This window comes from Siphateles boraxobius, unplaced genomic scaffold, assembly GCF_051911475.1.
Source record: "Siphateles boraxobius isolate OS27281-9 unplaced genomic scaffold, OSU_SipBor_1 136, whole genome shotgun sequence".
Lineage (NCBI taxonomy): Eukaryota > Metazoa > Chordata > Actinopteri > Cypriniformes > Leuciscidae > Siphateles > Siphateles boraxobius.
The window spans coordinates 659,691-682,500 of NW_027508740.1; the positions used below are offsets into that span (position 1 = coordinate 659,691).

Consider the following 22,810-nt stretch of genomic DNA (forward strand, 5'->3'; position numbering starts at 1 on the left):
GCGTCGGATCTGGGCCTGGACGTGCGGCTGAGCTCCGGCTGGTGCCGCGTGTTCATGCTACTGTGGGTGTGGTGGCGCGCGGTGAGCTGCTGGGCTACGCTAGCTCTCAGCGGCTTCCACTGCGCGACCTTGCGGCGGCAGCACATGTCAGTGGGCCCGCAGGGTCTACGGCGCGAGCGTCTGCGCGTGTGTGCGCTCCTGTCTGCCGTGTGGCTCGCTAACCTGCTGTTCTCCCTGCCCGCGCTAGTCTACACCACAGACGTGCGCGGGAACGCTACAGTGGAGATAATGGTGATTAGCTGTACGACGCGCCCCCTGCTGGGCTGCGTGTGGAAGTTTCCTAGTGAGCGCCACGGATATGCTTTCGCGTCCACGTCGCTAGTGCTAAACGAAGTGCTGCCGCTCATTCTAATGCTGGGAACGAATCTCGCTACGCTGCACGCGCTCGCTAAGCACATCCGGGCGGTGTCCGGCGGCGGCGCGGTGGAGCCTCACGTGTCCAGCGAGCGGAAGGCGGGTCATGTGATCATGGCGCTAGTGGCGTTATTCGTGGGCTGCTGGGTTCTGCAAGTCGCCGCCGTCACCTACTATAACCACAACGGCGGGAAACACGTGGAGGCGCTGCTAACCATCGCGCACTTCTCCGCCTCGCTGTTCGTGGGCTTCAGTCCGCTGGTGGTGGCGCTGGGACACGGGAAACTGCGGCGCAGGATCGGCGGGATTCTGGAGCGGTGCGCGCGGTGGGTCCGGCGGGCCGAGGTGGAGCAGCGCAGCGAGAACAGCGGACAGACTAACGAGTCGAACGGGAAAACGCCACAGAGCGAGAAGAAGTGACTCGGACACCAGGACACGTTCATACACGGGGAAACAGCTGACGACACGTTAGAAAACAATCATGCTTCGGTAAATCACAATTATCATTATGTTATAATATTCATTATGTTAGATTTTATCTCATTATTTTGATGTTTTAAGTCCTAATTATTACTAATATTGCCATAATTTTGACTTTTTTATCGTGTCACAATTTCAACTTTTCATCTCACAATTTAAGTCTTTTATCTCATAATTATGCCTTAGTGTTATAATTTTAACATCTTTCAATTTCGCTTTTTATGCCATAATTTAAACTTTTATCTCATAGTTTAGAATCGTTTTGCCCTAGTTATAAAATGGTGAAATTATCAATTTGCATGTCCTAATTATCACTAATATTGCTATAATGCTATAATTATGACTTTTTAATCGTGTCACATAATTTAGATTTATCTCATAATTATGTCAAAATTTTAACATTTAGTCAATTTCGCTTTTTTATGCCATAATTTTAACTTTTATCTCATAGTTTAGATTTTTTTTTCCGTTATGATATAACGATTATCGTTATTTTTGTCACAGTTTCAACTTTTCATCTTATAATTTATACTTTGTGATATCATTTTGACTTTTTGTTATACTTCAGACTCTTTATATAATTTCAACTTTTATCTCATAATTTTGACGTTTTATGTTCTAGTTATGATATAAAATGTCGAAATTATCACTTTTTGTCCTAATTATCACTTATATTGCCATAATTTTTACTTTTTAAACTCATAATTTCGATTTTTTTTGTCAGTTTCAACTTCTCATCTCCCAATTATCCCAATTTTAACTTATGTCAAAATTTTCACTTTTATCTTATAATTGTGACTTTTTATGTCCTAGTTATGAGATAAAATGTTGAAATTATTACTTTGTACGTCCTAATTATCATTTATTTTGCCATAATGTCATAATTTTGACTTTTTAATCTCATATTTATTAATTGCTGCGTCATAATTTTGACTTTTTTAATAAAGTCATCTGTAGAGAAGGTAATTCACGCATTCACACATTCATCCTAAAACTCCAGTAAATATTGAATGAATCTGAGCTTAATAATGTTGTTCATTTCCAGTCACAATCTACAGTGTTTTATTGCAATAAGTCTTGTTATGAAACATGAATCTTGTTTTAAGATTTTCCTCATTTCTTCTGTTCCACGTTTCCCTGCAACATTAACATGTTTGACATCTATCTGAACTGATACTTATATGATCCGCATGTCAGTGTTTGTAGTTAATCATCACGCAACACTAAAACACTGTACAAGTGAAGTGTGGAAACTGTGTTTCTGTGACGCTTTCAAACTGTGAGAAATCACACACTTCCCTTTAAACAAACCTACATTTCCTGACTTCATTTAAACACTGCACACACGCGCACACACACACACAGACGAGACGCATCTTAGATGAGGAAAAAGAGTGTGAAGTGATTCACTGTCGTTGATTTGTGAGTTTAATCAGTCACACACACACACACACACACACACACACACACACACACACACACACACACACACACACACACACACACACACACACACACACACACACACACACACACACACACACACACACACACAGAAAAGACACATAAAACACTCTTTGATTACAGCCTTTAGTCTCCCATTACTATTAGTTGAAGGTTAAGATTTTAAAGAAATTAAACTTCCAAACAAAATGATCAGAAATATGTTATTATTCCCTATAGAAACTTGAAAAAAATTCACAGGTTACGAACAACTTACTTAAAATTCCCATTAAGTCCCAAAACTGAGGAAATCCATTTTAAAATGGTAAATGGTGTATATCCATCCAGTGAATGTGTACAACGGAGATTTGAAACTAGTTTGTGTTTTACTGATGATTGATTTAGTTATTGTATAAGTGAGGCTTTATGGCCTGATATTCTCCGTTACCCGAATCTTCCTCCAGGTCTTCATTATGGAAAACAACACAGACGGTTTTCTGGTTAATAACATCCTTATTCTAGTTACATTTTATACACACAAATCTAAATACCTGAAAGTGAAAGCTAAGTTTTGTTTATTTCACAATGAGTTTCTCTCTTATACAAATACCCTTAAAATGATGAAAAGTAAAACTTCCACAATAGAAGAATATGACTCTTCCTTGTTTCCTTCTTTTCTGTAATGCACTTGCACCTGATCCTACTGTCATAGTGTATGCTAATTATACATTTCTGTCGCCATGTTGTTTGTACATGACATATTGTTCAATAAAAAAAATGAAAAAAGACTCTGGATTCCAAACAGAATTAGTTTGATGATGCAGAAAACACGCGACCCGCGGAGTCTATCCCGACGGACCGAGCCGCGACAGGACGGACTTTATGACGGCGCGGAGTCTCCGGTGTCCCACGGCGAGCACGATGGGCGACAGCGCGATGAAGCTCATGTTGGCGAAGCGAGCGATGATTAGCAGGAACTCCGTGGAAGATCCGCGGTTATAGTTGAAGTAGTTCACCGAGATCACGTTAGTTCCCCAAGACGAGATGAAGAGGATATTGAGCGCCAGGATCACCTGAGAACACACACACACACACACACACACACACACACACACACACACACACACACACACACACAAGCAATCATCATCATCTGAAAGATTAAACACAGTTCATCTCACGAAGCCAGCTTTGACCGTGGATTCGCTGCTTTGTGATGGAAATTGATTAAATTGTGACTGGAAAATGAAATTTGGGTGTTTTTTTAGTAACGCGCCTAAAAATCTCAAAATGTTTACTTTGCATGTCCTTATTATCACTCACTTATATTGCCATAATTTTGTGTTTTTAACCTCATAATTATGACTTGATGTGTCATAATTTTTACTTTTATGTCACACTTTCAATATCATGACATAAGGATATTTTTATGATATAAGGTCAAAAACGTGACTTTTTTATTTTCTAATTATCACTTATATTGCCATAATAGCATAATTGTTACTTTTTAATCTCATAATTTTGATTTTTTTTTGGTCAGAATTTCAACTTTTCATCTCATAATTTATATTTAGTATGTTATATTTTACTAAGTTATATTTTTGCCATAATTCTGACTTTTTCTGCCATAATTACAACATTTATCTCATAATTTTTTACTTTTTATGTTATAGTTATGATATAAAATGTTGAAATTATCAATTTGTATGTCCTAATTATCACTTATTTTGCCATAATTTTGACTTTTTAATCTCATAATTATGAATTGGTGTGTCATTATTTTGACTTTGTCCTAATTTCAACTTTTATCTCATAATTATGACTTTTTATCTCCTAGTTATGATATAAAATGTAGAAATGATCTATTTGTATGTCCTAATTATCACTTATATTGCCATAATAGCATAATTGTTACTTTTTAATCTCATAATTTTGATTTTTTTCTGCCATAATTACAACATTTATCTCATTATTTCTTACTTTTTATGTTATAGTTATGATATAAAATGTTGAAATTATCAATTTGTATGTCCTAATCATCACTTATTTTGCCATAATTTTGACTTTTTAATCTCATAATTATTAATTGGTGTGTCATAATTTTGACTTTGTCCTTATTTCAACTTTTATCTCATAATTTCTTACTTTCTATGTCCTAGTTATGATATAAAGTGTAGAAATGATCTATTTGTATGTCCAAATTATCACTTATATTGCCATAATTTTAATTTTTTAATCTCAAAATGATTAATTGGTGTGACACAATTTAAACTTTTCATCTCATCATTTAGACTTCTATCTATCACATAATTTCGATTTAGAAAGCTACATTTTTATGATATCAACTTCAAATTTGGTACACAACTTGGTTAGACGCATGGCTTTAGTTTTCTTGCGATTTGAGTGTCAAAATTATTTAGTATAATACATATTTTAAAATTATAAAAATTTAAATGTTTAGTACGTTTGCTTTACAGTAAACTTAAACATATAACGTTTTTACACTTTAATGTTCTGAAGTTCTTTGACTCCTGCAATAATTGACAGTCCTGCTAAATGTGTCTTTAAGAATATATTCCAAAGCGTTCCTGATTTACAAGCCGTGAGATTGTGTTCCTCACCTTGGCGGCCCGTCGCTCCGCTGGGATCCGGGTGACGACTGGCGCACCCTGACTCTTGCGAGTGTGTCCGTGAGTGTACAGCGTAAACAAGGAGCCCAGGTTCGTGATGCTCATCAGGAAGATGGGAATGGATTCATGGATCACCATGGAGGAGGTGGCGAAGGCCAGGCCGCTGTAGGCCGACGGAAAATCCCAGATGCATCCCAGCAGCGGCCGAGTGGTGCTGCTCACCAACATCAGCGTCTGAGGGGTCAGAGGTCACACACAAGATCAATGCTGATCGTAAACACACACACAGACTAGACGATGACACGGGAGTGGATTTTCAAACCTCTCCCACAAAAAAAATCCCAGAAGAATGAATCCCATTCCTCCCAGTCCCATGTTGGGTTTTTTGGCCGGAATCTCTCAGTTACAGTGAAAAACACAGAACAGTTCACAGCATGCCCACCTTAGTTGAATAAAAATCCAAAAATTCAATTTTATTGAACTGAAAGCCAGCTTAAACAATGCACACACATTAAATTTCATGTACGTAAATCATCCATGCAAACACACACACACAAACACACAGGCACGCACACTTACACACACATTATACAACCAAATTTTCACTCCGTTTTTCTAAATGTTTTGGTTACTTCAGAGCGCCCAGAAACATTGGCGAGCACAACGGAGGTATCATTATTTCCGCCATTAATCGTTGCAGCGTGGCTTTCATGTCTGACTCCATTTTAATTGTGATTTTCGCGGCTACAGAGTGCATGAAGAAGACTTCTTCTTCTCTTATATTATTGGTGGTTGGCAACTTAACCGCCACAACCTGTTACGGGTGGAGCACGTCATTCACTAAACCAGCCGCACCAACGCAAACAGGAGAGCGAAAAGAGACGGGGAACTAGAATTGACCCTTCGCTAAGCCACGCCCGATAACCGCCACTGGCCAATCGTGTCTTAGCAACCGTAACTAGGCGCGGGAGGTCTGGCAGGCTTTCGAGTGAGGGAAACGTTGTACGAATGGATTGTGCAAATCTGATACCCGGTATCCTAAAAGTTTGGACGGGGGAGTGGAATTCTTTTCCTTCCCGAAAAAATCTAAAAGCCGAGGGGAGAAATGCTGTGCGTGGATCAGGAGTGTGTGTGAGACCCCATTCACAACTAAGTGTCGACAGGATTAACAAAACACCTATTGCTTGGAAATAATGACGGTTCTTTGTTCATAATGCACATGTTTTAACGTAAAATAAGACGATTAAAGACAAGAGGGAGGCTCACTGACATACTTTAAAATATATTTCAGCATTTTGTTAATCGACGGCCTACTAACGTTACCCCTGACTGAGTAACTTTAACCCAATCCGATCGCGGCTCTCCTGGTGTTAAGGCCTCATTATGCTTCTGTGTCAACTCCACGGCGTAGCTACGCCGTCACTCCTACGGCGTCGTGGCCGTTTTATGGTTCTGCGTCAGGTTGAGCTGCATCGCGGTGCATCTGACCAATCACATCCCTTGTGGTCTGCGTCGCTTCGACGCGTAGTTACAATTTTTTGGAGGTGCACGTCGAGCTACGGCGGAGGGGTTTGCGGCGACGCAGAGGGGTCTGCGGCGGTACGCCGTCAATTCGACGCAGAAGCATAAAACAGGCTTTAGTGTTATTCCACAAGATTTATGGATAAGCTGTTTGATTTATAATTATTAGATTAGTTTCACATTTCACTTACCCTGCTGTGCACGAACACAGCTGTTCCTCAATGTGTGTGTTTCCCATGTGAATGGTCGGCGTATGAGGCGCGGGAGCTGCGACTATAGGCTTTAGCTTCAATCTTTATGAAATTATTCTCTAATCGGTTGCATATTATTTCGTGGATATATCCCTCGAATGCACACTGCAGTCCCTTTAGTCTTGCTCTCTCAGATATGTCACATGTTAGCCAAAAATTACTAATGATCTCATTGGGAATGTCTGACACCGGTGCATACACACTGTAATAGACGTGCCAGCGCGAAAGCTTGACAGGCGTAGCAACAGTAACTAGGGAGGGCGGGGCTTAGCGAAGGGTCAATCGAGTTCAAAATATGTTTAAAATATATAATTAATTTATATAAATGGTATGTTTGTGTATAAAGTTGGGTATCATAGTGTTATTACGATTCCCGGTCCCGCCCACTCCCGCTGACATCCCGTGATTAATAGTGATTTTGATTCCCATCCCACGAGATTCCCAAAGAAATGTGAGCCTCTACGACAGACTGACCTCGGTGGAGTTCTCGTCTCCGTTCTTGGAGAAGATGAAGGCTGGGATGGAGTAGCCCAGGTTGAGGCTCCAGATGAGGCCGAAGCCGAGCACGAGGGGTCTGGGGGGCCCGCGGGGCCCGTGAAGGCTGATCACCGGCGGGGCCACGCGACGCAGCGTCTGGAAGTGGAACGCGCTCAGGAAGAACGTCGACCAAACGTTGGCAGAGCGGAGCCAAACCCAGATGCCCATCATGAGGTGACACATATCTCTAGTGAGGAAAATCTGTGAGGAAACAGACGTGTTGATGCTCGAAAGTTGGTACCAAGCATTCAATTAAATACAGTAAATACAGTCCTGTCAGAGGAAACACTACAGGCTCTATGTTAAGGATCTGAGCGCAGGGTCTAAACTGCACTCAGGGCGAGTCCGAATCCACTTCTGCTAGTTTAACGACGGGACAAAGGGTCGGCAGTCCCGGCGCTGGTCTAAAAGAGTCGTCACTATTCTCTTAATGAGTTATGGGTGTGTTTTGTGTCTATTCTCTTAATGAGTTATGGGTGTGTTTTGGGCATAACGTGCAATAAACAATTATATAGTCTCATCTCACATTCCTTTTAACGACAGTTGCGCTCGCACCATGGCGGATTCGCTATTTACATGGAGGAATTTGCTAGCGGAAAAACGCAACGCTTCTCAAGCGAGGAAACGGATCTACTCGTGTGTGAGGTTAAAGCTGTGTGTGTGAGATTGAAGTGCAAGCAGACAATCTGCGGGACAAGCTGGATTCCACCATATCTTTATGCTCACAATATTAACCTTTTACAGTGTAAAGTTTTTATTTTTAATATTTGGCTTGTTTTTGTGTTGCTGCGCGTCCCTGTGTGTGTCATAAGCAGAGTGTGTGTGTGTGTGTGTAATAAGCAGAGTGTGTGTGTGTCAACAGACTCGTGAAGATGTGAAACAATCTCTTGTAACTTTGTAGCATTATTCTCCTGTTATCTCTGTAAAGCTGCTCTGAAACACTCTGTATTGTAAAAAGCGCTGTATAAATAAAGGAGACTTGACTTGACATTTACACAGCTCAAAGCCTTCACAAAGACAATAGATCGGGTTCACACTCATTTCAGTGGTTTGCCTAGAGATTGAACCCAGACTGCAATCCTTTCTCCATACCTCAACATCATCCATTCATTATCAGTTCATTATCAGTAATGCATTCATTAATAGTTATTCATTCATTATCAGTTATGCATTAATTAATAGTTATGCATTTATTCTCAGTTATGCATTCATTAATAGTAATGCATTCATTATCAGTTCATTATCAGTTATGCATTCATGAGGGAATTCCTGCATACCTCCACTCCCAGATCGGACACCATCACGACTGTGTTTCTCACCAACGACACCATCAGGTTGGAGAAAGCCATGTTGACCAGGATCACGTCTGAGCTCTTGACGACTCCCGTATCCCGGAGAAGGCTTTGGCCGACCACTCCGATGACCACGGTGTTCCCAACGTTCCCCAGCAGGACCAGAACCACGTAGAGCGCGAAGTAGAACGGAGACGAAGAGATGCGCTGACTGAGGCTTGGGGGTTTTCTTTCAGGCGCCATATTCTTCAAACTTCTTCAGACTTCAATCATAAATGGAGCGTCTCTCAGAAAGTCTCAGTGATGTTGTATTTTCTCCATCCCAACGCCTTCCTCTCCTCCCACCGACCGCAAGCCCCTTTTATGGATCATGGTTACCATATAAATCCCCACATCCGCTGAATCCCGGTCCTGCTGTCATAGGAGAAGATGCAGTGAGTGGCAGGTGAGATTCCACCAGAGATATGGATGTTTTGGGATACATGAGCTGAACTTGCATCTTCACGCTCGAGGGATTAACTATCCCCACCAGGCTAATTAAACTCGCGCTAGTTAGCAGCCTAATTCATTAGTAAACCCACCACGATCCCACAGAGTCTGGGTCCAAGAAAAGACAGTTCTTTAGTTCTCTCGAGTACATTGTGTAAATTATGCGTCTCCTTCATAAAGTATAGTTTTTCACATTTTCATCTATCGATCACACAATCATGCCAATTATGATGATGCTTCCAACTTTTTTCAGAAGGAGACCAGATTCCCTCACACAAAGACATTAATATCTGTCTTTCCACTATGTTAGTGATTGTGCAGAAAAAAAGACACACCATGACCTCTGACCTGAAGACATACAAAGGGAGATCTGAATCTGAGAGAAACGTTTCAAACACGTTTATTTTCATGTTAAACATGGCAACAATCTGTTATCATTAAATAATTAGTATGCCAATTTGTATTACCTCAAATATATCACATTATATACGCCGCAACTACGGAAGCCCATTTATGGCACATAAGAAAAAAATCATGCTTTCATAAATCATAATTATAACATAAAAAGTCCAAATGATGACACTAAGTCATAATTATGCTACAATTTTCTATATGTCATAATAATTTGTTAACAAACAATTATTCATTACTTCAATGAGCTCATTGTTTCTGCCTTAAATAATAACATTGTTTAAATTTATACAATTTTAGCTAACTGTGATTTGTAAATCTAAATTTCTGAAATACATAACTTAGACAGTTTCCTCTGATAACAGATCACTGTAAATTGTAATGTGGACTCATGCACTTTCTGTAAAGCTGCTTTGAAACGATGTGTGTTGTGAAAAGTTTTATTAAAATAAATTGAATTGAATGTTTAGGCCTATGAGATGAAAAGTAAAAATTATGACATACTAAATCAAAATTATGATATTAAAAGTAATCATTTCGAAATTTCAATCATATAATTATCATAATTTTGATTTACAATAGCATGTTTCTTTTTATAGGCTATTACATACATGGGCTTCATCCCTACAGAAGGTAATTGGTTTGGTAAATGGATGGATGGATAAAACATATTCTCTATACTGATTGCGAAGTTGTGCAAATAGGAAATAAGTAAATAGGTTTGATGCGCGCTCCTAATTTGAAGAATGAAGCGCGCTCCACAGAAAGCGCGCGAAGGTGGCTTGTAAAACGGCGCGCGCATTTAAACTGCTAGAACGCGAACACACGGACGGCGTATGATTCTTCAATGATCCAAAAGTTTTCAAAGTAAATTAATAATCATAAAATTGTCTTAATTTGATAGAGATTGAATCAGTCGTTATAATTTACTTAGTCAGAAATTGATCGGTCAATATTTACCTCGGAGAGCGCTGGAGAATCTCCCGCCGATGCACGTTTCAGAGTGATGAGGTAAACACGACGGTAAACACGACACATAGATGCATGGTGTTATCTTTGTAAGGTTTAATACGGAATCTCTTCTTCTCATCATGTAAAATAGGAGCAAATGCATTTCAGTCAGACGTGTGAAATGAATAGATGCAAGCATAAAATAATGAAACACTCAGGTATTTATTATTTATTATCAAGGTTCATACTTCAACATCTCAGTTATCTGGTTAAGAATAATCAGTTAAATCAATCGCGTGGAAACGATGTGTGATGATGTTGTTTTACGACCGCTAGGTGGCAGTAGACACACATATCAGAGATAATAATAACACACAACTCAAGACTGCTGTCAATTTGACTCAACACACAGATCTGACGCAGTGACAGAGAAACTTCATCATATCACAATGTACAAGAAGAGCTAGATTCTTACGTGTTCCTGTTTAAGTCCTCCATCTTGTAGCCTATGCTGCTTCATGTTTGGCTCCATTTTGAAGACTCTGCTATCTAAAAAATGCTGGGTTAAACATCCTAAGAAAGCTGGATGGGAACATACTGTGTTAATCTGTCATAATAACTGAGTTAACCCAACAGTCTGGGTTACATGTTTAACCCAAATTATAAATTGGAAAAAAGGAAAGGCGCTGGAGTCTGATAACTAAAAGATAACTAATGGCATGAACTGGCAAACATGATTTAGTCTGTTGCGCTTGTTTGCAAAACAAACACAATCCAAGAATAAAGAATCTCAAGGTTTACCTTGTGTCGTAGGCTACTCTCTGGCGGACATTGGCGCTCTCCTGTGAAGTGACGTGACAGTTAAATCACTCCCATTATAATCAATGAAGCGGCCCACAGTGCAAACCCTTCGCTGATTATAACAGAAGCGATCTAGTGTATGTCTGCACTCGTCCGAAGCCCTCAGACACGGAATAAGAAAGGTATAATGTGAGAAATAAAGACGTATTAGTGTCTAGAATAATAATCTTGAGAGAAACACAGTATACAAACCTTAAATAATTCTGGAAGATTCCTCTCAGGAAAACTTTCTCTTTGGACAAATTAAATTTCTATTTATTTAGTCATATTTCATATTTTCTTTAATACTTACTCCTCTTATTATTATTATTATTATTATATGATTTGATATGTATTATTTTACTTATTGATAACACTTTACAATAAGGTTCATTAGTTTATTACATTAGTTAACATGAACTAAGAATGAACAATACTTCTACAGCATTTATTAATCTTAGTTAATATTAATTTCAACACTTACTAATACATTATTAAAATCAAAAGTTGTATTTGTTAACATTAGTTAATGCACCGTGAACAAACAATGAACAGCTGTATTTTTATTAATTTAACATTAACAAAGATTAATAAATACTGTAACAAATGTATTGCTCATTGTTACTTAATTTTAATTAACACATTAGCCTAAGTAATGTTAACTAATGAACCTTATTGTAAAGTGTTACCTACCTATTTGTAAGAAAGTGTCTGCTGAATTAATAAATGTAAAGGAAATGCAATGCATTAAATAACTCTACTTCCTTAAATTAAATGCACCCTCTTTGATCGGTCAATTCAAACTCAATTCAAATTCAGGAATCGGCATTTTCAAATGGAATTTGAGTGGCACAGAGTCTTCGTTTCTGAGTAAGTACATGCAACTTTATTAAAAATAAATAATGTGACACACTCTTGTGATAATGTCTTTGATGCCTGTCCATAGAGAGCTGTCTGTCAGACTACACATGACAGGACGGACTTTATGACGGCGCGGAGTCTCCGGTGTCCCACGGCGAGCACGATGGGCGACAGCGCGATGAAGGTGATGTTAGCGATGCGAGCCACGATTAGCAGGAACTCCGTGGAAGATCCGCGGTTATAGTTGAAGTAGTTCACCGAGATGATGCTGGCGCCCCAAGATGAAATAAAGAGGATATTGAGCGTAAAAATCACCTGAGCAAACACATAAAGAAGTATTATTCTGTGATATTGCATTAAAAACAGCCTGATCTAGTCATGCCTAACTCCTAACTTCTGTTACTTTCTGGAGAAACAAAAACATGAACGAACTTGCTCTCAGCTCCCATGGGACAGTGAACCTACGCTTCCCACAGGATTGTGGCCATCAGTGAAGATCATTAGTTCAGGAAATGACATCATCATGGTATAATTAAACCTTGGGTCTGGGACTGCCTTGCTTAGTAGGTCTTTTGTTGGTCCTGGAACAACATTCCTATCAACCAGTTGGAATTTTAAACTTGAGGGAACCAATAAAATCCAAATTGGCCTTTTCGTTCATGTAACTTTCAGGTCATGTATAGTGTCCCAATAAAAACATTTACTTTATTTCTATTAGACATTTAAAATCTCTGCTGTGAAAACGAACCACAACTATTGACCACATCACATTTCACTGCGGGCGTATACATTTGTTTTTTATCCGTTATGTGCATCAACACAGGAGAACTCTAGCTTGGCTGGTTGGTGTTTTAAAGTCCCCCTGTGGTGAAAATCCAGCTTTTAATGTTATTAATACGCTTTAAGACAAACCATCTGTAAATTCATAAGTCGACAGCATTGCTGAGTATTTTCTCCTTAAAACTGCAGTGAACCAAAGACAGTCTCAAAAACACGGTTTGAAATCGCTGGTGTTTCTGACGTCACAAACTACCTTGTAACCAATCAGATCAACGTGTGATCGTCAACGAGTGGATCTCTGAGTGAGTGGAGGCGGGGCTCATTTGCATATTCATAGAACAGCGCATACTAAATGAGGCAAGGGTGTCGGGTTACATTCAAGATATTTTAAGGCATGAATTTTTTTTATAAAGGATAAAACGTTCAAATAAGTAATTTTGGTGATCAAAGATGAGTTTTAAGGGGTAAAACTATTGACTACAGGGGGATTCGCGGAACATTTCTGAGTGTGTTTGCTGAGTAATATAAAGTAATATAATTTTCTAAGAGACTTTTTTACATTTTACATTTTTATTCATTTAGCTGACGCTTTTATCCAAAGTGATTTACAATTGCTATATATGTCAGAGGTCGCACGCCTCTGGAGCAACTAGGGTTAAGTGTCTTGCTCAGGTACACACTGGTGTCTCACAGTGGATTCGAACCCGGGTCTCTCACACCAAAGGCATGTGTATTATCCACTGCGCCATCACCACCCCAAGAAAACCATAATAATACAATACCGATATTGGACTGGCATGAGAAGCATAGCGATGAATCTTTTTTTAGATAATAAGAACTTGTGTCTGATTCTGGAACATCCTATTCGGCAGATTGTGCACATGTGATCTGATCTTCCAGCAATTGTTGAAAATAAAGGTATGACGTTTACCCACTAGAAGTTGAGATAAGATCGTCTCACCTTAGCGGCCCGTCGCTCCGCAGGGATCCCGGTGACGACTGGCGCGTCCTGACTCTTGTTGACAGCTCTTCTTTTTCGTCCGTGAGTGTACAGCGTAAACAAGGAGCCCAGGTTCGTGATGCTCATCAGGAAGATGGGAATGGATTCATGGATCACCATGGAGGAGGTGGCGAAGGCCAGGCCGCTGTAGGCCGACGGAAAATCCCAGATGCATCCCAGCAGCGGCCGAGTGGTGCTGCTCACCAACATCAGCGTCTTAGGGGTCGGAGGTCAAAGTGATAGTTCACCCAAAAATAAAAAAATTAGCCCATGATTTACTCTCCCTCAACTCATCCTAGGTGTATATGACATTCTTTTTATAGACTAACACAATCAGAGTTATATTAAGAAATGTCCTGGCTCTTCCAAGCTTTATAATGGCTGTTTCTGTTACAAAGTTACAAAGTAAAATAACTAGCTTCCAGCCAAACGAACATACAGTCTCGTACACAGTCTCTACATACCCCTAAAGCACAACTTGCGCAACTCATGACATCAGAAGTAGCGTAGTGCGTCATACCGGAGCGTAAATATCAGCGTGTCGCATTACTACATACGACTATATATTACGATAGATGCACTTTTATGATGGACAGATGCACTTTTATGGACTTCAAAACAGAAACAGCCATTCACTACCATTATAAATCTTGGACTGTAATTTTTTTTTATATAACAGCAATTGTGTGCGCCTGAAAGAAGAAAGTCATATACACCTAGGATGACTTGAGGGAGAGTAAATCATGGGCTAATTTTCCTTTTTGGGTGAACTATCCCTTTAACCGAAAGGAAACACACAAGTTAAATTAAGCCCGTTGACCAATAAATAGACAGACTGACCTCGGTGGAGTTCTCGTCTCCGTTCTTGGAGAAGATGAAGGCTGGGATGGAGTAGATCAGATTGAGGCTCCAGATGAGGCACAAGCCGAGTATGAGGGGTTTGGGGGGTCCGGGGTGGCCGTGCACGTTCGTGGCGGCCGGCGCGAGTCGACGCAGCGTCTGGAAGTGGAACACGCTCAGAAAGAACGTCGACCAAACGTTTGCGGAGCGGAGCCAAACCCAGATGCCCATCATAAAGCGACAACAGCTTTTATTGAGGAAAACCTGAGGAAGGAGCAAGGCTGATGATTTCAATTGCTGATGGCCATTAAAATAAATCAAACGCACAACAATATCAAACTAGCAGCAGATGATGCTGTCCTTCCCCCAGTTAAGACTACAAACAGAGGCGACTGGAAACTAGCCCTCATTTCTGGCTGAATAACGAAGCGAGTCCTTAGAAAGGTCTGAGTTGAAATGGAAAAAAACACAAAGATTTCAGTTTTCCAGAGAGAACAAGTCTGTAGCATTTTCACATGTGGACCAGTCTCAGCTCTCTCCATGTTTTCAGATCAGGATATCGTAGAGAAGTTTCAGTCCGGGTTTAAAACCGACTGTCTGCTTTGATATAGCGCTGATCCTTTTATTCCTGACTCGCATACAGACTTTTATGGACTAAAGGGAATCTCCCAGTACCACGGGTCCTGTCAGCCTTCTGAAGGCACAGTTACACCAGCCCAAGTATTTTACATGTTTCCGCTCTCAAACGCTGGGATAATCTCCCTCTATACCTGTCAGACCAACACCTCAACCCTTTTTCATGGGTCAATAAACACCATGGATCAAGGTTGAATTTTGTTTCACATGAACAGATGAATTAAGCATTGAACCCGAAAACGCTTTGCACTTTATTTGTGGCCTTTGGACAATAAAATCCTGTGAGATTTTTGGCCTATTTTCGTGTGCGGATCTTTGTTCAGATTTTTTTAGTTCTTTTGGATCTACGCACCTCAAGAAGTTACTACATTCATCCGTTTGGGACTTTGTTTTGGCGCTACGCCTTTTCATCCCCTTGACATGAACATATGAGAATTCAGTTTAAACATTGATTTGGACATACACCCTTTTACAACAAATTTAGCTTTAAAGCTAGCGTTTTCTCAACACAGAACCAACAACTTTATCTGGACAATAACTTAATTCTAGAGTTGCTGTAAAGCCAAAACAATCTGTGTTACTGTAATCTCCTATTATCACTGTAAAGCTGCTTTGAAACAGTCTATATTGTTAAAAGCGCTGTATAAATGAAGGTGACTTGACTTAACGTTTTTTCATCACCGAACCAGAAACTGACATTATATCACACATTTCAAACAATCACCCTCCCGTAACTCTTCCGTACCTCCACTCCCATGTCGGAGATCACCAGGAGAGTGTTTCTGCCCAACGACACCATCAGGTTGGAGAAAGCCATGTTGACCAGGATCACGTCTGAGCTTCGGATGACTCCCTTATCCCGAAGAAGTCCATCTCCGACCACTCCGATGACGGCGGTGTTCCCAACGTTCCCCAGCAGCACCAGAATGACGTATATGGCGATGTAGAGCACAGACGACGGCGTGCGCTGAGAGGCTTTTCCTTGAGCCGCCATGTTTCACCTGAAAACTGGACAATCCAGTGATCAAAGTGCTTGAGATTTTTTCAGTATTTATGAAGATTCTCTCGGTGACCTCATCACCATATATATACCAACCCAACCCGACCCAACCCAGCCCTGGTCCTGCTAGTGAAGGAGGAGATACCATGAGGGGCCGGTGAGATTCCACCAGAGATAAACCATTCCCATCAGGCTAATTAAACTCGCACTAGTTAGCAGCCTAATTCATTAGTAAGCCCACCACGATCCCACAGGGCTTAATATCAACGGTCCAAACAAACTCTTCACTGTTTAGTAATGAATAGCTGATGATACTTCAACAAGCATTTTATTTAAAACATTATTTTTTTTTTTTTTTACAGAAAATCATATTACTATCTTTATTATTATCGTTATTGTTTGTAGGATTGGGGGGGGGGGGGGGGGCGAGAGAAAGGGTAACACTTCACAATAAGGTTCATTTGTTAATGTATTTACTAACATGAACTAACTATGAGCAATACATTTGTAACTGAATCTGTTAAACTTTACAAACGTTAGCTAATAAAAATGCAGCTGTTCATTGTTTGTTCATGTTGGTTCACTAATGTTAACAAGATTTTAATAAAGTATTAATAAATGTTGAAATGAACATGAACAAAGATTAATAAATGTTGTATAAGTGTAGTTCATTATTAATTCATGCTAACTAATGTTAACTAATGAACCTTATTGTAAAGTACTACCGTTTCATTTTTATTTGTCGATATGTGTATTTTGTTAAATTTCTGTATGTATTCCTGCAATAAAAAAAATTAAAAAAATTAAAACACGTAGTCACACAGCTATTAAAATTCTCCCATTTTATTTCAACTCTTATTCAGACTGTGACTAGATTTCTGTCTCAGAAAATACACAATACAAAATACTTTTTTCAAGGCAGTTTAGATCCATACAAGCAGCTTGTTTGTTGTTTTATTGTGATTTATTGTTTGTTGTTTTGTTGTGATTGTTCAGTTTTAGGCCACTCCCCCCCACACCTGGTGACATCATCTCCTGCGAGACGAACGATTTGTCCGCTCTCGTTTGCGTTCCCTCTGTCGGTGTCTGTAGGAGTGTGTGTGTTCGGGAGAAACAGACAACGATGGAGAGCACTCGCTACGACTGCGCCTGAAAGACAGACAGGTCAAATTATGATGTTTAATTTAATTTTCTATTTAAAACTATTTCATTTAATATTCAACAAAATTATTGATCTCCTGCATTGACACCATTATATAAGAACTGAACTAAGCTGGATGATGACATCACGGTTTTCTCCAGATATATATATATATATATATTTATAAATTAACTAAATTAAAATCTTTTTTACAACAAAAATGCACCATCACTGAACTTACTTAAGCTGGACTGTGATGCTATTTTCTTCTGGAAACAAACTTTGCTGCATTATTTTCCTGTTATCTCTGTAAAGCTGCTTTAAAACACTCTGTATTGTAAAAAGCGCTGTATAAATAAAGCTGACTTGTCGACTCCGCCAGATTCTATATATTCAGGTGTTAATGCTATATATGAGGGTTACCTGCGTCTGGGAGGAGACGGGATCCAGCGAGTGTTTCGTCGTTCATCACTGCGACTCAGGCGCTTCCTACTGAGAGACAAACGTGAAACACTACCTAATATCACTATTATCACTCTTGTACAGTCGTGTAGCTCACCGTTCTCGGCACGTGATCTTTCGACAGGCATTTTTGAGGGCGAGATGCGACAATGGAGATTCGTGGTTCTTCTGGGTTTCTGCAGGAGTCGCTGAGAGAACGAGAGAATAAATGTACAGCAGAAACATATTTATATATATATGTCTAGTTTTTTTTACTAGTGTGTGCAGGACACTAAAGTTCATTTATGTAAGTGAGGAGAGCAAAATAAAGTAAAGTGGCATATTATACCCAAAAATTCTTCATACAGTGACTACCAGTAAAATGAATAAAAACTCGGGACTAAATATTATTCGGACACTTTGAGCTGTTCATGTTTTGCTGAAGTGTTTTTTCTTTAATAACTAATGCACCTTTTTACACCACAGACTGAACAACATGAAGCATTGCTTGGTAATTGGTTGAGCTAAACTGGTATTATCTAATTGTGTAGTTAAATTTAACAGCTGACAGATATTCAACATAATTCATGTGTGAGAGTCTAACAAAAGGACAAAACCAGTGAAATATCAACTGATTCAATAACTCTTTAGTTCTTGTCATATTTTATTACCATTTTCTAAACTATAGCAAATAAACTGTGATAATGTGAGAAATGTTGAAGGAGTCTGAATAAACTTTGGTTTGACTGTATACGCACCAGGTTTAGACACAGGAGAGAAACTGGCCGCCGGCTCGTGTGTCGCGAACGCTTTTCCTCCGGGGTTGCTCACCAACAATAAACGTGTTTCCTCCACCTGATGCTGAAGAGCCGTCAGCGAATCACACTGCAGTGTGTACAGCCGCAGAATACAACAGCTGATCTCAATCAGGTCCTCTTCTGACACCCCGAACAACAAGAACCAGGGCGGCTGCTCAGGCAGAGGGATCTGACAATGTTAAAAAAAAAAAGAGTAGTTCACTTTAGAATTAAAATCTCCTGATAATTTACTCTCCTCCTCGTCATCCAAGATGTTCATGTCTTTCTTTCTTCAGTGGAAAAGAAATGAAGGTTTTTGAAAACACTCCAGGATTTTCTCCATATAGTGACTTCAATGGAGTCCAACGGGTCGAAGGTCCAAATGTGAGTTTCAGTGCAGCTTCAAAGTCTCGACACGATCCAGCCGAGGAATAAGAGTCTGATCTAGACAAACCAGCGCACATTTATAACAAAATAAACATTTATATACTTTTTAACCACAAATGCTCGTCTTCCACTAGCTGTGATGCGTCACACATTACGTGTTTACACTGAATAGTCACGCGTGTTCTGGTTAAGTAATGTAGGATAGGGCAAAAAACTCATTAAATCTCATTAAAACTCATCAAATCATCTAATTTTCTCCTCCAACTTCAAAATCGCCCAACATCATAGTTGTACCTTTTTCTTTTAAAATTTAAATGGTTTTTGGTTTTAGTCTTTGCACGTTCGCTTTGTAAACACCGGGTCGGTACTTCCGCCTTCGTCACGCGTGACCTTTCAACCTGATTACGTACGTGCAAGACCAGCATTCGTGGTTAAAAAGTATATAAATGTTTATTTTGTTATAAAATGTCCGCTGGATTGTGTAGATAAGACTCTTATTCCTTGGCTGAGATCGTGTAACTTTCCTGTAGCTCAAACACTAGAGAGTTGGTGCTTGCAACGCAATGCATATATGTAAATGTGTTGAGACTTTGAAGCTGCACTGAAACTCACATTTGGACCTTCGACCCGTTGGACTCCATTGAAGTCACTATATGGAGAAAATCCTGGAGTGTTTTCCTCAAAAACCTTCATTTCTTTTCAACTGAAGAAAGAAAGACTTGAACATCTTGGATGATGTGGAGGAGAGTAAATTATCAGGAGATTTTAATTCTGAAGTGAACTACTTCTTTAATGGGAATGTTAGCAACATGTTCTTAGAACTTATTTTTGTTAAATGCTATCTGTGTGAAGGTCAGGTTTAATGGAGGAGTTATAAAACATAAAATGATCTATATAATGCAACGTCAGCAGAAACATGTGATTCACCTGTAATACTCTTGCAGAAAGAAAGATACACGCACATGCAACTGTTTCAGCACTATATCTCAAAAACACATCAGTCCTCAAGCTGTCGTTCATGTAGTTCCTGGAGAAACACAGATGGACCGTTAAAACAAAAGTGAGTGTTTAGTCACAATGTTTAGTTCAGGATCTCACCAGGCTATCTGAAGCAGTCTGGTGTTCTTCTCACACTCCAGAACCTGAAGATACATCATGATCACCTGCACAGGTAACACAGGATGAGGTCAACGCAAACGCTGACAAATGTGTCACAATTTTAGAAATTAGACAATTTACATCATGTACATCCTAAATTGTAACACTGAAACAAGCATTTTCTGTGAACTACTTTAAAACAATACGTATTTGTGAATTTGTTATTATGTGCACTAGAAAACTGTATACAAGAAAACACAAGAACATGTTGTATTCTCAGTGTTGCAGCGAGTGAAGCGTTACAGTGAACATTAACGCATATTCATATCTATCTAACTGAACAAAAACACATCTGGTTTAACAATACAAACATTTGAACAAAACTATCGGCCGTTGAGTCCCTAGTTTTGTCACAACTGCAGTTACGCAATAATGGACGTTAAATTATGTTTCTCACGTATTGCTCAACTGTGCGCGAGACGGAGTGGAACGCAAAACACGAAGTATACCAGGGCATTTAATGTCTGTTTTTCCGTTACTCATCCTGGACAACACTGAAAGGTTTACAAGAACATACTACGGTAATGCAATAATGAAACTTAAATGTTGGGCTATACTATTTTTTTCGCGTATTGCTAAACTGTGTGTAAGTCGCAAAACACAACAGATACCTGGGCCTTTAATGTTCGTTATTTCGTTACTCATCTGCATAAGTCATTGGACAATACTTAGTAAGGTTTACGAGAACATGCTACATTTACGTAATAATGAACAGTAAATGTTGGGCTATACTATTTTTATTGGCTTATTGCTCAGCTGTGCGAAAGATGGAGTTGAACGTAAAACATAAAGTATAACTTTGTCTTTAATGTCCGTTATGTCGTTACTCATCTGCATAGTCAATAAACAAAACTTTGAAAGGATTATGAGAACATGTTACAGTAACACAATACTGAACATTAAATGTTGGGCTATACTATTTTCCGCGTATTGCTCAACTAACCCGAAAGAGGCAAAGCACGATCCATACTGTGCAAAAGAAGGAGTTGAACGTAAGACACAAACGTATAACTTTTTCTTTAACGAGTATTGTGTTACTCATCTGTGTAGTCAATCAATGACACTTTGAAAGATTTACGAGAATATGTTAACGCAAAAATTTACGTTAAACACCTAGGTATACTTTGTGTCTTACGTTCCACTCCATCTTTCACACAGTTGAGCAATAAGTGAAAAAAAAAATAGTATTGCCCAACATTTACTATTCATTATTGCATTGATGTAGCATGTTTTCGTAAACCTTACAAAGTGTCGTCCAATGACTAACGAAGATGAGTAACGAGATAACGAACATTAAAGGCCCAGGTATACTTCGTGTTTGCGTCTTTCGCACAGTTGAGCAATAAGCGGAAAAAAAAATAGTATAGCCCAACATTTAACGTTCATTGCTGCGTTAATGTAGCATATTCTCGTAAACCTTACAAAGTGTCGTCAAATGACTACACAGATGAGTAATGAAATAACTAACATTAAAGGCCCAGGTATACTTTGTGTTTTGGTTCCACTCTGTCGTGCACACAGTACTCTCCTGGCTGCACGCAGATTTACGCGGACTTTACGAAAATGACATCACATGCACTGTCCTTGAGACGGAGGAGAATGCTTCGGGCTGAACTTGCATGAAAAGTATGTCTGGCCTGAAATGCGCAAATGAGCGAGTTAAGACCTTGTGTGGGTGTTTGACGTGTACGCAGAAGCCGAGCTCCTTCAGCACGCGCCGCTCCGCTTTGAGCACGTGACTCTTGCGGCTGACGTAGCCGTCGTCCAACAGCAGGGGGCAGAAAAACCTGACGGAGACAGCGAAGCATCAGAACACACTCCAGACTCACGCTGTAACGCTGTAGCGCTCGTTACCTGTTTCCCGCGGCGTGCTTGAGGCGGTGGAAGACATTCAGCACATCCCTCGTGCGTCGTGGCTCCTCCTCTATCTTAGACGCGAGCTGAAGACAGGCCACGGCGACCGTCTGCGTCATCATCGCGAGAGGGTTAAAGGTCAAAGGTCATGCGTGTGAGAGGCAGACAGCTAGTTTAGAGATGGCTCACCTCTGCGCAGTGTCTCACGAATGATTTACAGTAGAAGAACCGATGGAACAGGATCTGGGCCGTTGCCATGGCGACCTTACAAAACATTGTAAAACATCCAAACAACTGTGTTTTCATGAGGGATGTGTAATATTAAACTAACATTGAAATCAGCAACAGACTGATATATTAGCCAGGCTTATTTAGAACTCATACAGGCCGGTTGCATTAAACCTCTAAGACAGTCTTATAAGTTAGACATCAAATTTTTTTCTTTAAGACTGTCCATAGCTTTTTTAAATCAGTTATAAAAACATAGATTAATCTAATTTGATACTGAAAACTAAGACTGACTGCCCCTGACAAACTGCTCATACTAGAATTTAAGACACTAGCTGTGTCCGAAACCGCTCACTCGTTCACTAATGAGTACCCTATATAGTGAATGACATTTGAGTACACTATATCGTGTATAGAAAGCTGTTTCG

At 39.7% G+C, this 22,810-nt stretch overlaps 3 protein-coding genes across 6 annotated transcripts in view; all 3 read right to left on the reverse strand.

The window, feature by feature from the left end:
* Positions 1 to 3,152: 3,152 nt before the first annotated feature.
* LOC143738026 (olfactory receptor class A-like protein 4) lies at positions 3,153 to 9,114 on the reverse strand. The gene is made up of 4 exons (XM_077229878.1): positions 8,554 to 9,114; positions 7,214 to 7,477; positions 4,959 to 5,201; positions 3,153 to 3,410 (listed from the first exon to the last, which is right to left on the reverse strand). The coding sequence occupies exons 1-4, from the start codon at positions 8,809 to 8,811 to the stop codon at positions 3,183 to 3,185; spliced, it is 993 nt and encodes a 330-aa protein (XP_077085993.1). The 5' UTR covers positions 8,812 to 9,114; the 3' UTR covers positions 3,153 to 3,182.
* Positions 9,115 to 12,199: 3,085 nt separating this feature from the next.
* Positions 12,200 to 16,371, reverse strand: LOC143738027 (olfactory receptor class A-like protein 4). Its single transcript, XM_077229879.1, has 4 exons — positions 16,122 to 16,371; positions 14,741 to 15,004; positions 13,862 to 14,116; positions 12,200 to 12,435 (listed from the first exon to the last, which is right to left on the reverse strand). The coding sequence occupies exons 1-4, from the start codon at positions 16,368 to 16,370 to the stop codon at positions 12,217 to 12,219; spliced, it is 987 nt and encodes a 328-aa protein (XP_077085994.1). The 5' UTR covers position 16,371; the 3' UTR covers positions 12,200 to 12,216.
* An 832-nt stretch (positions 16,372 to 17,203) lies between these two features.
* The window catches only part of LOC143738025 (cyclin-L2-like), a 6,215-nt gene continuing 608 nt past the window's right edge, over positions 17,204 to 22,810 (reverse strand). The window contains exons 2-10 of one of the 4 annotated variants that reach the window (XM_077229875.1): positions 22,344 to 22,418; positions 22,155 to 22,264; positions 21,967 to 22,087; positions 20,241 to 20,305; positions 20,070 to 20,169; positions 18,717 to 18,945; positions 18,077 to 18,167; positions 17,941 to 18,006; positions 17,204 to 17,525 (exon numbers count right to left, since the gene is read on the reverse strand). In XM_077229875.1, coding sequence (XP_077085990.1) covers positions 17,405 to 17,525; positions 17,941 to 18,006; positions 18,077 to 18,167; positions 18,717 to 18,945; positions 20,070 to 20,169; positions 20,241 to 20,305; positions 21,967 to 22,087; positions 22,155 to 22,264; positions 22,344 to 22,418 — 978 coding nt within the window. In that variant the 3' untranslated portion in view covers positions 17,204 to 17,404. Of the gene's footprint in view, positions 17,526 to 17,940; positions 18,010 to 18,076; positions 18,168 to 18,716; positions 18,946 to 20,069; positions 20,170 to 20,240; positions 20,306 to 21,966; positions 22,088 to 22,154; positions 22,265 to 22,343; positions 22,419 to 22,810 lie in introns of all 4 variants that reach the window. The other 3 variants (XM_077229877.1, XM_077229876.1, XM_077229874.1) reach the window with 3 other exon arrangements.

Bases quoted from the DNA above. Each gene is read 5' to 3' on its own strand.
- LOC143738026 (XM_077229878.1), bottom strand. From the start codon at position 8,811: ATGGCGCCTGAAAGAAAACCCCCAAGCCTCAGTCAGCGCATCTCTTCG. The intron at 5,202-7,213 runs GTCAGTCTGTCG...CTGACCCCTCAG, and splicing joins GAGACGAGAACTCCACCGAG to ACGCTGATGTTGGTGAGCAG. The intron at 3,411-4,958 runs GTGAGGAACACA...GTGTGTTCTCAG, and splicing joins CGGAGCGACGGGCCGCCAAG to GTGATCCTGGCGCTCAATAT.
- LOC143738027 (XM_077229879.1), bottom strand. From the start codon at position 16,370: ATGGCGGCTCAAGGAAAAGCCTCTCAGCGCACGCCGTCGTCTGTGCTC. The intron at 14,117-14,740 runs GTCAGTCTGTCT...CCGACCCCTAAG, and splicing joins GAGACGAGAACTCCACCGAG to ACGCTGATGTTGGTGAGCAG. The intron at 12,436-13,861 runs GTGAGACGATCT...GTGTTTGCTCAG, and splicing joins CGGAGCGACGGGCCGCTAAG to GTGATTTTTACGCTCAATAT.